General features: G+C 42.1%; 1 protein-coding gene across 1 annotated transcript; it reads right to left on the bottom strand.

Moving 5' to 3' along the window:
- Positions 1–10,310: 10,310 nt before the first annotated feature.
- On the bottom strand, positions 10,311–15,645 carry LOC110530551 (zinc finger and SCAN domain-containing protein 20). Its single transcript, XM_021613732.2, has 5 exons — positions 13,977–15,645; positions 13,756–13,856; positions 13,505–13,619; positions 12,334–13,347; positions 10,311–10,812 (listed from the first exon to the last, which is right to left on the bottom strand). The coding sequence occupies exons 1-5, from the start codon at positions 14,188–14,190 to the stop codon at positions 10,382–10,384; spliced, it is 1,875 nt and encodes a 624-aa protein (XP_021469407.2). The 5' UTR covers positions 14,191–15,645; the 3' UTR covers positions 10,311–10,381.
- Positions 15,646–15,715: the final 70 nt, after the last annotated feature.

Raw genomic sequence — 15,715 nt, forward strand, 5'->3', positions numbered from 1 at the left:
GGTTGTACACAGCCAGGGTCTGGCTTTCGGATGCCAGGAAAAGAGTGGAAGGGGATAGAAAAAAGAAAGATGTAAGGAACCAAGATACTCTGCCCTCCGCTCCCACAGCGGGAAAAAGTGGCCAATTGGGTGTGGATCAAAACATATATCCTTCTCTAGTGGACCAGGCTTACAGAGATAATCCCGACGATGAGGTGGTGATGGCTCAGAGGAGAGTGCAATTGCCGCTCCGTGCTGAGCCTCCCCCAGCTTATGATTTGGGAGCGGATGGTGAAAGTCAGGAGGGACAGAGAGGCACGGATAGAGAGCAGGAACTGATTAGGGCAGTATTGAGAAAGGTGCACATGGAAAGGGCATTGGTAGAGACTCAGACAGTGAAGGAGGAAGATAGGTCGGGGAAGGAAAAATATCAGACACCGAATCAAAACCGATCAGGACTACTTAGAAAAACCTCCGATATAGGAGAGAAAAATAGACCATGGCATAGGAGAGATTTCCAGTACTATAGCAGGGAAGAAGACAGTGCAGAGAGAGAAGAGCAGTTTCCCCTGATAGAGCTACCCAACCCCCAAGCTGGGATGGACGGCAACGAACCCATGGTTTGGGTCTATCGACCTTGGACACAGAGGGACGTAGAAAAGACAGTAGAAGGAATTCCACACCCTAAAACAGGAATGGCAGGGTTTGAGAGAGATCTAAACGGACTAGCGTCCAGTTTCAGGCTAAACACAGGGGTGGTGTAAAGAGCAGTTAGAACCATAGTGGGAAAGGATTGGTTTGCTGTGCCCGGAGCCTGGGTGCCAACGGGGAATGATGGGGACGTTGTACAGTGGAACGCGGGACTTGGGGAGCCATTCAGGGCAAAAATGACAGAACTATGCGCTAACCTAACTGAACATTACCATCGACACGCCGACTTCTCTAAGGTAACTGAATGTAGACAGGGAGAAAATGAGACAGTCAGTCAGTACCTAGAACGTTTAAGAGATGTATTTAATGCCAACAGTGGTACGCCAGAACCAGCCCCCGGGGGGGATCAAAATACTCCTTATCATCAGCAACTAAAAATAGCCTTATTAACTGGAATGCGCGTTGAAATCAGTAGAGAGGTGAAAAATAATTTAGTGGGGTGGAGATTGGCAACTCTCGCAGAGGTAAAAAGATATGCGGTCCACCACGAACAGCACGGGCAGACAGAAAAAAGCAAAAAAGAGAAAAGGAAAGATGAGTTTTTAATGGCAGTACTAGAAGATAAAGCAACGGGGACAGATAGAAAGAGAACGTCAGGCGAAGGGGGTAAAGGGGAGCTTAGATGTTTCAATTGCAGTAAAACTGGACATTTCGCCAGAAAGTGTGAGGCACCTTGTAAATATTGTGATAAAAAAGGGACATCAAAGACGCAACTGTAAACGAAAACCACAGGGGAAGGGTGGGCAAAAAGGAAAAAGGCGCCAAAACCTGACTCAGACAGCGACGAAGACAAATCCTGACTAGAGACGGATACTGCTAAAATATTCAGGAAAGAAGTAGTGGACTGGTACGGCGAAAAGGACAGCGACTGTAGTAATAGCGCTTCAGACCTCAACAATTTAGATAAGATTGACGCAGAGACTGAGGTATTTGAATTAGCAACAGTAGACCTTGCACTTGCTCAGGAAGAAAAACCTTTTTTGACACTTGCAGTTATGGGACAGAGAATTACATTTCTGTGTGATACGGGGGCATGCAGGACAGCCATATGCAGTGAGGATGCACCACAAGGGATTCATCCCTCAGGGCATAAGATAATTGTTCGTTCTGCGTCTGGCCATCACTGTGTAGAGAGACTGTCGACTCCCATAACTCTCAGACATGAAATGACTGAGGGGGAGGCAACGGTCCCAGTACTCATATCAAAGTTGTGTCCTGTGAATCTATTGGGGAGAGATGTCATGAAACTCTTGAATATTACCATAACACCTACAGACAAAAGTATGAAAGCCCAGGTTGTTAAAAATAACATGGTAATCTGTGGGGAAGGAGATCCACATTATTGGTATAGTCAAGATTTATTGAGGGGAGGTTTAACAGACATTGATGGAACTAACAGATGATGTAAAATCAGGACCCACTAAAATGTCTCCAGATGATTTGCACTGTACACTGTGGTATAACAGACACCCCGGCCCCGACCTGGTATATGAGAGGGCACTTCTGAGAACCACTGAGCGAACCATTGGTCTGAAATGACTTTACTATGATTCAACTCATGCAGCTGTGGAGGTGGAACTGCCTACTCATATCCAGGTCCTGTACAGAGAAAAATGGAGCCCCCCATGTGGCCCTAGCTAAAGAACCCTCTGGGCAGTGGAAGGATATGGGATATTGGGTGTCAAAGGGAAAAAAACTGACAGACTGGGTAACGGGGGAGGGAGGTTTGCAACATAGCCCATCCACTGATAGATACAGACGTAAACTGAACTGGAGAGCAAACTGTGCCCCCGCAGTGCACATTAGTGAGAGTGTGTGTGGGGGGGGGTTCTGAGAAGCAGAATACCTGTTGACAGAAGAACAGGAAGAAGATTTAAAAGGAATACCTGAATATCTGTGATCTGAGGGTCCCGGGGATGTGGGATTAATTAAAGGAGTAACACCGGTACAAGTTGTCCCAAAATCAAATTATAGACCTTACCAAAAACAATACCCATTAAAGCCAGAAGCGATTAAAGGAATAACACCCTCTTTTGAACAGTTAAGAAAGGGAGGGGTTATCATACCGGGGGATGAAGCGTTCTGTAACTCACCTCTTTTTCCAGTAAAGAAGGCATTCCCTAGCATGGACTGGATAATGGTAATGGACCTGCAAGGGGTCAATAACAGTGTGATACCAAGAACACCTTGTGTACCAGATCCGCATACTCTGTTAAACCAGCTGAAGCCTGAGAATGCTTACTTTACTGTGATAGACCTTGCTAATGCTTTCTTTAGTATTCTATTACACCCAGACAGCCAGGGGTGGTTCGGGGTCACATTTTTAGGAAAGAAATAGACTTACAGCCGACTGGTTCAAGGTTATTTGGAAAGCCCCACTATCTACAATCAGGCTATTACTAGGAATCTTGGAAAATTCGACCCTCCCCAGGGAAGTCAAATTTGGACATATGTGGATGATATCAATTCAACCAGGAAGACAGCCAGCGGAGAAACAGTTTGTGGCTATTAAACAGCTATTGATATCTGACACTGTTATGGCATTCCCTAGGTATGACCGTGAATTCACACAGACTGTGGATTGCAGGGAGGGGTTCATGACATCAGGTGTTGACTCAGAGACACGGAGGGAAGAATAAGCCGGTGGCCTATTATTCCTCCCGTCTCGATGAGGTGGCACAAGCAATGCCCCTGTGTTTGCAGTCAGTGGTGGCTGCAGCACGGCTGTGGAGGACTCTGCCTCTGTAGTACTATACCATGATTTGACATTGAGGGTCCCACATGCCGTCTCAATTTTGTTATTGGAACATAAAATGGCGTACATGTCACCAGCAAGACATTTGTCTTGTATGATTATTCTGTTGAATATGCCAAACCTAACAATTGAGCGTTGTACCACTTTGAACCCCTCCACTCTAATTCCTATAGCCACAGATGGGAGTCCCAATGATTGTGTAACGGAGACAGAGAAAATGGTTCTCCCCAGGACAGATCCAACTGATCTGCCTTTGCCAGATGCAGAAATAACTGTTTGTTGATGGGTCTTCTAGGAAGAACCCAGATGGCTCAAATGCTACGGGTTATGCAGTAGTGACTCTCACTAAGGTGCTGGAAGCTGAAGCTTTACCAAAGAATTACTCTGCTCAACAAGCTGAAATTGTGGCCCTTACCAGGGCTTGTATATTAGGAAAGGGTAAATGCATTACGATACATACTGATAGTGCTTATGCCTTTAACACTGTTCATGTATTCGCAGCTCAGTGGAGAAACAGGGGCATGGTTACCACAACAGGTAAACCCATTACTCACGCGCAACTAATCTTGAATTTACTAGAGGCAATTCTACTACCAAAAAAAATGAGCCATTTGTAAATGCGAGGCACATACTAAGGGCATGGACAGCGTCAGTATTGGGAATAGACGGGCAGATGAGGAAGCGAAGAGAGCGGGGAAAACCACACTCACACATAGACTCACACTTAAAGGAGGAAGTTTATATCAACACCAAAATACTGAGGGCAAGTCAGCTTGGAGCCCCCATTAAAGAAATTACTAAAAGGGTCAAAATGGGAGCCGTAAATAGAGGAGGAATCTGGCACAAAGGGAATCTACCGATTTTACCAAAGTCACTGTTTAAATATGCTGCTATATTGTTACATGGGCAAAGCCATGTATCAACAGGGGGTATGGTAGGGTTATTTAAACAACACTTTGTAGCATATGGAATAACAAACTATTTTAAAAACTTTTGCTCACGGTGCACTATATGCGCACAAAGTAACCACCAAGGTAAAGTGAGGGCACCACAGGGGGAATACCCGGCGGCTAAGTATCCATTCCAACAATAGGAAATGGCCTTTATTGAATTAACTAAAAGTGAAAATAAGAAATGGTGTTTAACAATTATTGACAAATATAATAAACGGATAGAGGCATTTCCTACATCTTCAGCAGACGCAGAAACAGTGGCTAGAGCATTATGTCAAGAGATTATCCCGCGATTTGGACTGCCAGAAACTATTTATAGCGACAATGGTTCCCATTTTTCTAATCAAGTAATTGATAATATAGGTCAGAAATTGAATATAAATATGAAGAAACATTGTTCTTATCACCCCCAGAGTGCTGGCCTTATCGAGCGCATGAATCAATCGGTAAAAGGTTGATTAAGGAAAACACACCTAAGTACCGGAATTAACTGGGTAAAATGCCTGCCCATAGTGCATTAGAATAACCCCTGATAGGGAGGGGCTATCTCCATTTGAGAAGGTTTTTGGTAGACCCTATAGAATGCCCCAATTAGGACGATTGGAGGAAGCAGATATAGAATTAGAAAGCAGTATGGTGGAACACATGAGGAGGGTGTTCATTAACCAAACCCGTATGTCAAAAGTTTTATGCCCAACAGGAGAACTACAGAAGGAGGTGGCACACAAGATTCAACCAGGAGACTGGGTCTGGGAATGGGCCAAAATTCAACCAACTGCATGCATAGTCACTTTACTTCTACCTACATGTACATATTACCTCAATTACCTCGAATAACCCGGTGACCCCGCACATTGACTCGGTACCGGAACCCACTGTATATAGCCTTGCTACAGTTATTTTATTGTTGCTCCTTAATTATTTTGTCATATATAATATATTTTTTTAACTGCTTTGTTGGTTAAGGGCTTGTAAGTATGCCTTTCACTGTAAGGTCTACACCTGTTGTATTTTGCGCATGTGACAAATAAAATTTGATTTGAACAGTTTTAAACTAGCCCACGCCATTGTTTTGACTAGCAACTTCCGGTGGTTTCCCACGTCAGCCTCGCTTTCGTTTCCAAGTAGCGCCTGCGTGACTAAAGCGTATTCTAGCCCAACCGGTCGCAAGACAGCGGTATCACAGATAGATATTTCACTGGATGTATAAATGTGAAGCAACCGGTTGGCGTTTCCACTCACTACCAAATATGGTAGGGAGCGGAAGCCAACTGGCGGGTAATGGAAGAAGATAGAACGAGATAAATTTTGCCAACATTCTGCAAATTTTCTAATCAATTAAACATTTGATCTCAACGCAGTTTTCTGTTCACAAAAACAGAACATTATCAACAGAGTGGACTAAGTTTTGTAGACTTTACCTTTTGAAAAAGTTGTAAAAAAATCGCACTGTTTAGGAGCGCAAAGGCGTATCGAGTTATTGCACATGCGCAATTCAGAGTAGGCGTTCCCTAACGGATATATGCAGACGCACACTAAAACGTGCCAATAAGATATCACTAGCGCATGCTTGGCTCTGCCCACCTCCTTGCTCGTTCTGCCCACTATGACTAATTTGTTTCCTTTAGAAACGACAAGTTGTGTTCTATTCTTGGTTTAGTTATAAAAATCTTTCGTTGTATTATTCCTGTTACGTCGTTTGTGAGCTTATCAACGACGTAAAAGGAATAATACTGCCTTCTTGCGGCCGGTTGGGGGTAGTCTAGTCTGCATGTAGGGCAGCCATATCTATTGACAAAAAAAATTACAAATGTTGATAGTAAAATGTCTTCTGTTTTAAGTAAATAGATATAGCTACATGTATGGGAGAGTGCAGTGCTGTGGCTCACATGGTTATAAATGCATAAAAGTCTACAGTGGCTTCAGAAAGTATTCATTTTCTACATTTTGTTGCGTTAAAGCCTGAATTTAAAATGGATTAAATTGACATTTTTGTCACACATACCCCATAATGTCAGTGGAATTATGTTTTTTTTTGTTTTATGTATTGAGTCAATACATATTCAACTCCTTTGTTATGGCAAGCCTAAATAAGTTCAGGAGTAAACATTTGCTTAACAAGTCACATAATAAGTTGAATGGATTAGTGTTTAACATGATTTTTGAATGCCTAGCTTATCTCTGTACTCAACACATACAATTATCTGTAAGGTCCCTAGACGAGCAGTTAATTTCAACCATAAAGACTAGGGAGGTTTTCCAATGCCTTGCAACGAAGGGCACCTACAGTGCCTTGCGAAAGTATTCGGCCCCCTTGAACTTTGCGACCTTTTGCCACATTTCAGGCTTCAAACATAAAGATATAAAACTGTATTTTTTTGTGAAGAATCAACATCAAGTGGGGCACAATCATGAAGTGGAACGACATTTATTGGATATTTCAAACTTTTTTAACAAATCAAAAACTGAAAAATTGGGCGTGCAAAATTATTCAGCCCCTTTAAATTAATACTTTGTAGCGCCACCTTTTGCTGCGATTACAGCTGTAAGTCGCTTGGGGTATGTCTCTATCAGTTTTGCACATCGAGAGACTGAAATGTTTTCCCATTCCTCCTTGCAAAACAGCTCGAGCTCAGTGAGGTTGGATGGAGAGCATTTGTGAACAGCAGTTTTCAGTTCTTTCCACAGATTCTCGATTGGATTCAGGTCTGGACTTTGACTTGGCCATTCTAACACCTGGATATGTTTATTTTTGAACCATTCCATTGTAGATTTTGCTTTATGTTTTGGATCATTGTCTTGTTGGAAGACAAATCTCCGTCCCAGTCTCAGGTCTTTTGCAGACTCCATCAGGGTTTCTTCCAGAATGGTCCTGTATTTGGCTCCATCCATCTTCCCATCAATTTTAACCATCTTCCCTGTCCCTGCTGAAGAAAAGCAGGCCCAAACCATGATGCTGCCACCACCATGTTTGACAGTGGGGATGGTGTGTTCAGTGTGATGAGCTGTGTTGCTTTTACGCCAAACATAACGTTTTGCATTGTTGCCAAAAAGTTCAATTTTGGTTTCATCTGACCAGAGCACCTTCTTCCACATGTTTGGTGTGTCTCCCAGGTGGCTTGTGGCAAACTTTAAACAACACTTTTTATGGATATCTTTAAGAAATGGCTTTCTTCTTGCCACTCTTCCATAAAGGCCAGATTTGTGCAATATACGACTGATTGTTGTCCTATGGACAGAGTCTCCCACCTCAGCTGTAGATCTCTGCAGTTCATCCAGAGTGATCATGGGCCTCTTGGCTGCATCTCTGATCAGTCTTCTCCTTGTATGAGCTGAAAGTTTAGAGGGACGGCCAGATCTTGGTAGATTTGCAGTGGTCTGATACTCCTTCCATTTCAATATTATCGCTTGCACAGTGCTCCTTGGGATGTTTAAAGCTTGGGAAATCTTTTTGTATCCAAATCCGGCTTTAAACTTCTTCACAACAGTATCTAGGACCTGCCTGGTGTGTTCCTTGTTCTTCATGATGCTCTCTGCGCTTTTAACGGACCTCTGAGACTATCACAGTGCAGGTGCATTTATACGGAGACTTGATTACACACAGGTGGATTGTATTTATCATCATTAGTCATTTAGGTCAACATTGGAACATTCAGAGATCCTCACTGAACTTCTGGAGAGAGTTTGCTGCACTGAAAGTAAAGGGGCTGAATAATTTTGCACGCCCAATGTTTCAGTTTTTGATTTGTTAAAAAAGTTTGAAATATCCAATAAATGTCGTTCCACTTCATGATTGTGTCCCACTTGTTGTTGATTCTTCACAAAAAAATACAGTTTTATATCTTTATGTTTGAAGCCTGAAATGTGGCAAAAGGTCGCAAAGTTCAAGGGGGCCGAATACTTTCGCAAGGCACTGTATTAGAAGACGGTAAAAAAAAATCAGACATTGAATAACACTCTGAGCATGGTGAAGTTACTCATTATACTTTGGATGGTGTATCAATACAACCCCCAGTCACTACAAAGATATAGGTGTCCTTCCTAACTCAGTTGCTGAAGAGGAAGGAAACCGCTCAGGGATTTCACCATGAGGCCAATGGTGACTTTAACAGTTACAGAATTGATCAGCAACATTGTAGATACTTCACAATACTAACATAAATGACAGAGTGAAAAGGAAGCCTGTACAGAATTAAAAATATTACAAAATATGCATCCTGTTTGCAATAAGGCAGTAAAGTAAAACTGCAAAGAAAATGTTTGAAAGAAATTAACTTCATGTCCTGAATACAAAGCGTTATGTTTGGGGCAAATCCTTCACATCACTGAGTACCACTCTTCATATTTTCAAGCATGGTGGTGGCTGCATGTTATGGGTATGCTTGTCATCGGCAAGTAATAGGGAGTTTTTTTTAGGATAAAATTGTAATAGAGCTAAGCACTGGCAAAGTTCTAGAGTAAATCCTGGTTGTCTGCTTTCCAACAGACACTGGGCGACAAGTTCACCTTTCAGCAGGACAAAACACCTAAAACACAAGGCCAAATATACACCGGAGTTGCTTACGAAGATGACATTGAATGTTCCTGAGTGGCCTAGTTACAATTGACTTAAATTGTCTTGAAAATCTATGATCAATGATCAACAACCAACTCGACAACCTTGAAGAATTTTTAAAATAATAATCTGCATATATTGTACAGCTCTTAGGGACTTATCCAGAAAGACTCACAGCTGTAATCGTTGCCAAAGGTAACTCAGGTGTGTGAATACTTATGTAAATGAGATATTTCTGTATTTCATTTTCAATAAATCAACAAACATTTCTAAAAACATGTTTTCACTTTGTCATCATGGGGTAAAGTGGGTAGAGGAGTGAGAAAAAATATCAATTTAATCCATTTTTAATTCAGACTGTCTTTGAGGCACTGTATATGCATTTAAATGCACTGTGGTAAAATACAAAACACTTTCTTCAACCATTCATAACTCAGTTTAAATATGATCAAATATTGTCATTAATATTGTCATTTCCATTCTCCACACAACCTAATGAAACCATTCTGAAACGGTGGTATGGTATTTACTTAAGGAAAATGGATATAACTTGTATGACACACAGCTGGGGAACAAGGTCGATAAACCAGTTTCATGTAAACTTAATTTCATTATATACTCACAGGCCAGTTTAAAGGTACACCACAGCATTCACAAAAAATGGATCTCTCCTAAAGACAGTGGCTTGCTATATAAAGCAGGCAGACAGGAGGCATTCAGTTCATTTGTTCTTAACTGACTTGCCTATATTATATAAAGGTAAAATAAAAGTTACCATTTGATTGCATGTTAGAATGGTCAAAACGAGTGACCCAAGCGACTTTGAGCGTGGTATGATCATCTGTGCCAGGAGCGCTGGATCCAGTATCTCAGAAACGACAGGACCCAGGATCCCCTGGGTATGCGGGTGCCCCGTACTATGACACTGGACTCTCTCCTATGTGAGTTTTCTGATGTGACTTCATACCAGAACGCTGGGGGAAGCATTTCCCACACTGTGTGCACTTGTAGGATTTCTCCCCACTGTGGATCATGTCTGATCAAGTTGCACAGCTGGGTGAAACTTCTGCCACACTGTTCGCAGGTGTACGGTTTTTCTCCGGTGTGACTCCGGAGGTATTCTTTGAGCTGGCAGAAGGTGCAGCTGAAACGCCTCTCGGTGGTGCCGCCTGATCTCCACTGAGTCCTCATTCTCTTCACCATGTTAAAACTACTGTGACTCAGGCTGTATCCTGAGAAGGTGGAGGTGGTGGTCATGCTTGACCCTGTCGTGCACTCACTCAATCTCACTGCTCTGTCCCTCTGGCATCTGTTGTCTAGTCTCATCAGCCAATGTCCTGACATGTATTTTCATGTGTTTTGCTGCACTGAACATGTTAGCATGTGGTTTCCATATAGAAAAGTGAAGCGATGGCCCTACATCCTCTGTCATAGTAGGAACAGATGGCAGCCCACTATGAGATGGGACCATTGAGTACTCTGAGAGTACTCTTCTGTGGAATGAAAGGAGAAATCTGGGTGGCCATCAGGGTCAGTGTCTCTGCCTGGATCCACAGAGGTCAACAGCTGCCCACCAGACTCATCCATAACAAACTGGACAGGTCCTGCCAGGGTCGTGGTCTGTTTCAGCTCCTCATCCTTCACTATGTCTAGTGAGTCCTCGTCCTCGGCTGGCCGGTGCTGCTCTGTACTGAACACCTCTGTAGATGCGAGCCGGGGTGTTCCTGGTTCCTCTGGACGATCAGAATTGGGGTAATGTTCCACTGAGTCTCTGGGAGATATATTGGGTTGTGTGATGAAGTCCTCATCACGGTGCCGTTGCTCAAAGGATGGTGGTTTCCCAGGCTTGGAACCAGACTCTAAAGATTTGGGCATAAATATTAAGAAACATTACAAATGTTTTTTTTGCCAAAATCTTTAGAATTTAGGACTACAAGCGAACTAGAACAAAGTCTCGTTGTCTGGCAAATATTGTGTATCTAATAATAAGATGAAAGAAGTATCATTCAAACTCATTCACAGAATCTACCCTCTAAAGACCATTATTGTACAGATTCAAAATTGCTATTGATAACAAATGTGTATTTTGTGGTTGTGACCCAGAGACTCTTGACCATTTATTTTGGGACTGTTATGTTACAAGATTTTGGAGTGAGTTAGATTTTATTTTAAGAAAAACTGCAAATTATATGGACCCCTGATTTAACTTTCATTGTTAGTTTATTTTTCATGGCAGATTCTTTATCCATAAAATGAAGCAGGCAGAGAACAAACCCCTCTTCACATTGTTATGGAAAGAATTAAAACATTTTGAAATTATCTGTAAGTGTAAAAACAAAAAAGCAATACGTACCATAAAACTTTAAAACGCAACATGTAACAATTTCAAAGATTTTACTGAGTTAAGAGTTTATATAAGGAAATCAATCAATTGACAATTTCTTTTATGAATCTATGGATTTCATCATGACTGGGAATACAGATATGCATCTATTGGTCACAGATTCCTTCAAATAAATAAAAAAGGCAGGGGTGTGGATCAGGAAAACCATCAGTATCTGGTGTGACCACCAATTTACTAACATTTCTGAAAATGGATATAGTGTTTTGGAATAAAACTCTTCATATACACTCCCCTATGTATTTATTTATAAAGTGAAGCTAAAACTTTTCATTTGGCGCTATACTCCATTTTGGATTGGATATCAAATGTTTTATGAGGTGACCTTTTATTTGAGGGTATTTTCATACATAACTTCTTTACAATTTAGAAATGTATGACCTTTATCTAGTCGCCCCCATGAAAGTTTAATAAGTATTTGGACAAATTTACTTAAGAGTATTACATTGTCAAACGTTTAGTATTTTATCCCATAGTCCTAGCACGCAACATTAGCATTTTTTGTGTTTGGATCAAAAATGTGTCAATAAAGCAGTGAATTGGGAGCATAAACAGTGTGAAGGGCCTTCCTCATCTGCACATGTATTCTTTCTTAGCCCAGCACATTTAAGGATGTGCGTATGCCCAACTTTTCTATCGTCATTATGTTGTGCCCAATAGAAATTAAAAGTAAATAATGTAGTGTGTCATTTTGGAGTCATTTTCATTGTAAATTAGAATATATTGTTTTTTTTTTTAAACAAATAGATGATTATTTTACAAGTGAGGAGTCGTTAACAGTCAAACATGACCACCATTTTACCTTCTGTACCACATTTACCCATAAAGTGTTACAGAAAGAACTATGCAAGTATGAACTATTTGTTCCATCTGGTCTGAGACAACATTAAACTTGTGTGTGGATCCCCTGGGTATGTGGGTGCCCCGTATTGAGACACTGGACTCTCTCCTATGTGAGTTCTCTGATGTGACTTCATACCAGAGCGCTGGGGGAAGCATTTCCCACACTGTGTGCACTTGTAGGGCTTCTCTCCGCTGTGGACTACAGCATGTCTGATCAGGTTGCATTGCTTGGTAAAACTCCTGCCACACTGTTCACAGGTGTACGGTTTCTCTCCGGTGTGACTCCGGAGGTGTTCTTTTAGCTGCCAGAAACGTGGGAAGCTCTTCCCACAGAAGGTGCAGCTGAAACGCCTCTCGGTGGTGCCGCCTGATCTCCACTGAGTCCTCATTCTCTTCACCATGTTAAAACTACTGTGACTCAAGCTGTATCCAGAGAAGGTGGAGGTGGTGGCCATGTTTGACCCTGTTGTGCACTCACTCAATCTCACTGTTGCTTCTGCAGCCCTGTATTGATGCAGTCTTGGCTGTAGAGCTAAACTATTTCCTTCATTATTGGAGTTCAGCGTCTCGCTACTCTGTCCCTCTGGCATCTGTTGTCTAGTCTCATCAGCCAATGTCCTGACATGTCTTTTCATGTGTTTTGCTGAACTGAACACGTTAGCATGTGGTTTCCAAATAGAAGAGTGAAGCGACAGCCCTACATCATCCCTCATAGTAGGAACAGATGACAGCCCACTATTAGATGGGAAAATTGAGATATCCTGAGAGTACTCTTCTGTTGAATGAAAGGAGAAATCTGGGTGGCCATCAGGGTCAGTGTCTCTGCCTGGATCCACAGAGGTCAACAGCTGCCCATCAGTCTCATCCATGACAAACTGGTCAGGTTCTGCAAGGGGCGTGGTCTGATCCAGCTCCTCCTCTTTCTCATTCTTCACCATCACTAGGTCTAGTGAGTCCTCGTCCGAAAGGTGCTGCTCTGTGCTGAACACCTCTGTAGATGCGAGCCGGGGTGTTCCTGGTTCCTCTGGACGATCAGAATTGGTGTAATGTTCCACTGAGTCTCTGGGAGATATGCTGGGTTGTGTGATGAAGTCCTCATCACAGTGCCGTTGCTCAAAGGATGGTGGTTTCCCAGGCTTGGAACCAGACTCTAAAGATTTGGAGATAAACATAACAAAAGACCCTTAACAGTTGCAAAATATGACTGCTTTAGAACTGACTGTGTGTACGTGCTCTACGTATACCAGAACATAAAACACCACAGTCTTCAATAGACAGAGAGCAGTACCCCTTATGGTCACACCCACCCTCTCCAGTGATCCTGAACTCTTCCTGAGGGTCAGTCTTCCACACATCCTCTGCTGTCTCCTCATCTTTGATCAGTATGGGTTCAGTCTCCACTCTCTGCTCCACATCTGTAGGCTGGAACAGGGACTGAGGTTATTACTCTGGAAACACCATGTCTAATGCTTTTCATACTCATGAATCACACAAAAGAAGTAAATTGTCCTGATATTCCAATATCAGAACTGTCATTTTAAAATGTGATGTATCACACCTTGGGTTGAGAGTCCCCTTCAACAGCCATATCTCCACCTCTCCACTGTGAACTACTCCTCTGCTTGTTCAAAACTATCTTGACTGGATATGAAGATCTCTCTGGTGCCATGGGATAAAACACGGGAAAATACTAGTAATTGTATTCAGTCAAATATTAGGGCTATTAACACATTTACATGTTGCATATGCAATCAATTTAACATGAATAACATCAACTACCTTTTCTCCTGACTCGTCCTCGTGTCTTCTTCAGCTCGCTCTCCATCATTTGACACTTCCTTTTCAATACATCAATATCTCGCTGGCTTTGGATAACTTCCATGCGTATAACAGCACAGCTATCATCTACACGATTGTTTATTTCGGCTACCGCTGCTTTAGCCAATACCTCCATAATGGATATAAACTGCACCTGAAAATTGCAGCTGGCCATCTTGTCCAGCCCAAATTACAGATTTGTATTATCTGTGTGAAGTAAAGTCTACAATTTCCAAGCTAATGTTCAATAAACAAGCCGTAAATGTCGATAAATTAAAACAACGCGTGATGCGTGCGCAATTCCACTTCCGTTCAACAACTCGTGACCTAAGTATTTATTACCGTAAATATGAGATTGCAACAAACCTTCAAAATTGTTAGAATTAGCACTGGCACAACAAATAGCAGGGTCTATTATAGTCTGCATGTAGGATAGCCATATCTATTGACCAAAAAAGACGCCGTTCAGAATTCAGATCGTAAAACGTATTAGTCAATACAAGATATACATGTAGTGTAATGCAGTGGCGCACATGGTTATTACAGGTCATGAACAATACATGTTTTTCATGAGATTGGATGGTATTTGGATGAAACCTGATCAAAGTATGATGACTAAAGTATGAAAAAAATACTGTTGGTTCTACATTGATACAATTTGATCATAAAGTTACTGGTCCCTTCCTCCATGTCAAACACTTGGATTCAGGAGGCACGCTTATTGAGAAGGGTGGAATTGCGCCCTGTGATTAGGAGTGTTCATGCATTTGAGCATTCCTGATAAACCGCACAGAAGTAGGGTCGGGCACTGTTTTCCCGAGTTCTGTTAACGACGGCGAGGGCAGGCGGGAGCTTAGTACACTGTGTACTAGTTTAGATAGTTTGTCAATGACTCCGGTACACGGAATGCGGGGACTAGTTAGTACATGATGTCGCTAACTATCAAGATAGCTAGTACACGGTGTCACCCGAGCGAGAGGCGGAGACAATCGGGAGACAGATGCAGTAATGCCCACATGCAGGAACACCCCAAATTGTAACCTGCAGTTTCACAGAGGATTATTAAAGGAATAGGGTGACATCGCCCTAACTCTCATTTTAATACACCAATGGTAACATGATATCCTCTTACCTAATTTACATAAGTACCGCCTTGTAACCAACAGGCATTTCCCTACACCCGCGATAACATCTGCTGAACACGTGTATGTGACCAATACAATTTGATTTGAACATTGGAGAACGCGTGTTTGCGGAGGGGGTGCTAGATAGCTATAGAACCTCACAGTGGAGGTCATAATACCCATAAAACCTAACAGGGAAATTGTTCCAATTGCTGTTTCCACCATTCATTTTCCCATAGGGAATTTTAGAAAAACTTAAAATAAGGGCAGTGTTTGGTGTAGGCTTACCCTGGCGTGACATTTTGAGAACAAATACATCTATGACTTTTATCAAATATTCAGCTCGATTTACTCTCAGATTCAAAAATGCTAATAAGCATCAAAGACATCATGCAAGACTACAAATCTCTAGCTGACATCTCTAGCTGACACCAAGAAGGAGAGTGATGTCGTACTGCATCAGATGACCTGGCCTCCACAATTACCCGACCTCAACCATACAGAGATGGTTTGGGATGAGTTGGACCGCAGAGTGAAGGAAAAGCAGCCAACAAGTGCTCAGCATATGTGGGAACT

This window comes from Oncorhynchus mykiss, chromosome 8, assembly GCF_013265735.2.
Source record: "Oncorhynchus mykiss isolate Arlee chromosome 8, USDA_OmykA_1.1, whole genome shotgun sequence".
Classification (NCBI taxonomy): Eukaryota; Metazoa; Chordata; class Actinopteri; order Salmoniformes; family Salmonidae; genus Oncorhynchus; species Oncorhynchus mykiss.

Bases quoted from the DNA above. Each gene is read 5' to 3' on its own strand.
- LOC110530551 (XM_021613732.2), bottom strand. From the start codon at position 14,190: ATGGCCAGCTGCAATTTTCAGGTGCAGTTTATATCCATTATGGAGGTA. The intron at 13,857-13,976 runs GTAGTTGATGTT...CCATGGCACCAG, and splicing joins AGGACGAGTCAGGAGAAAAG to AGAGATCTTCATATCCAGTC. The intron at 10,813-12,333 runs GTATGAAGTCAC...CCAAATCTTTAG, and splicing joins ATGCTTCCCCCAGCGCTCTG to AGTCTGGTTCCAAGCCTGGG.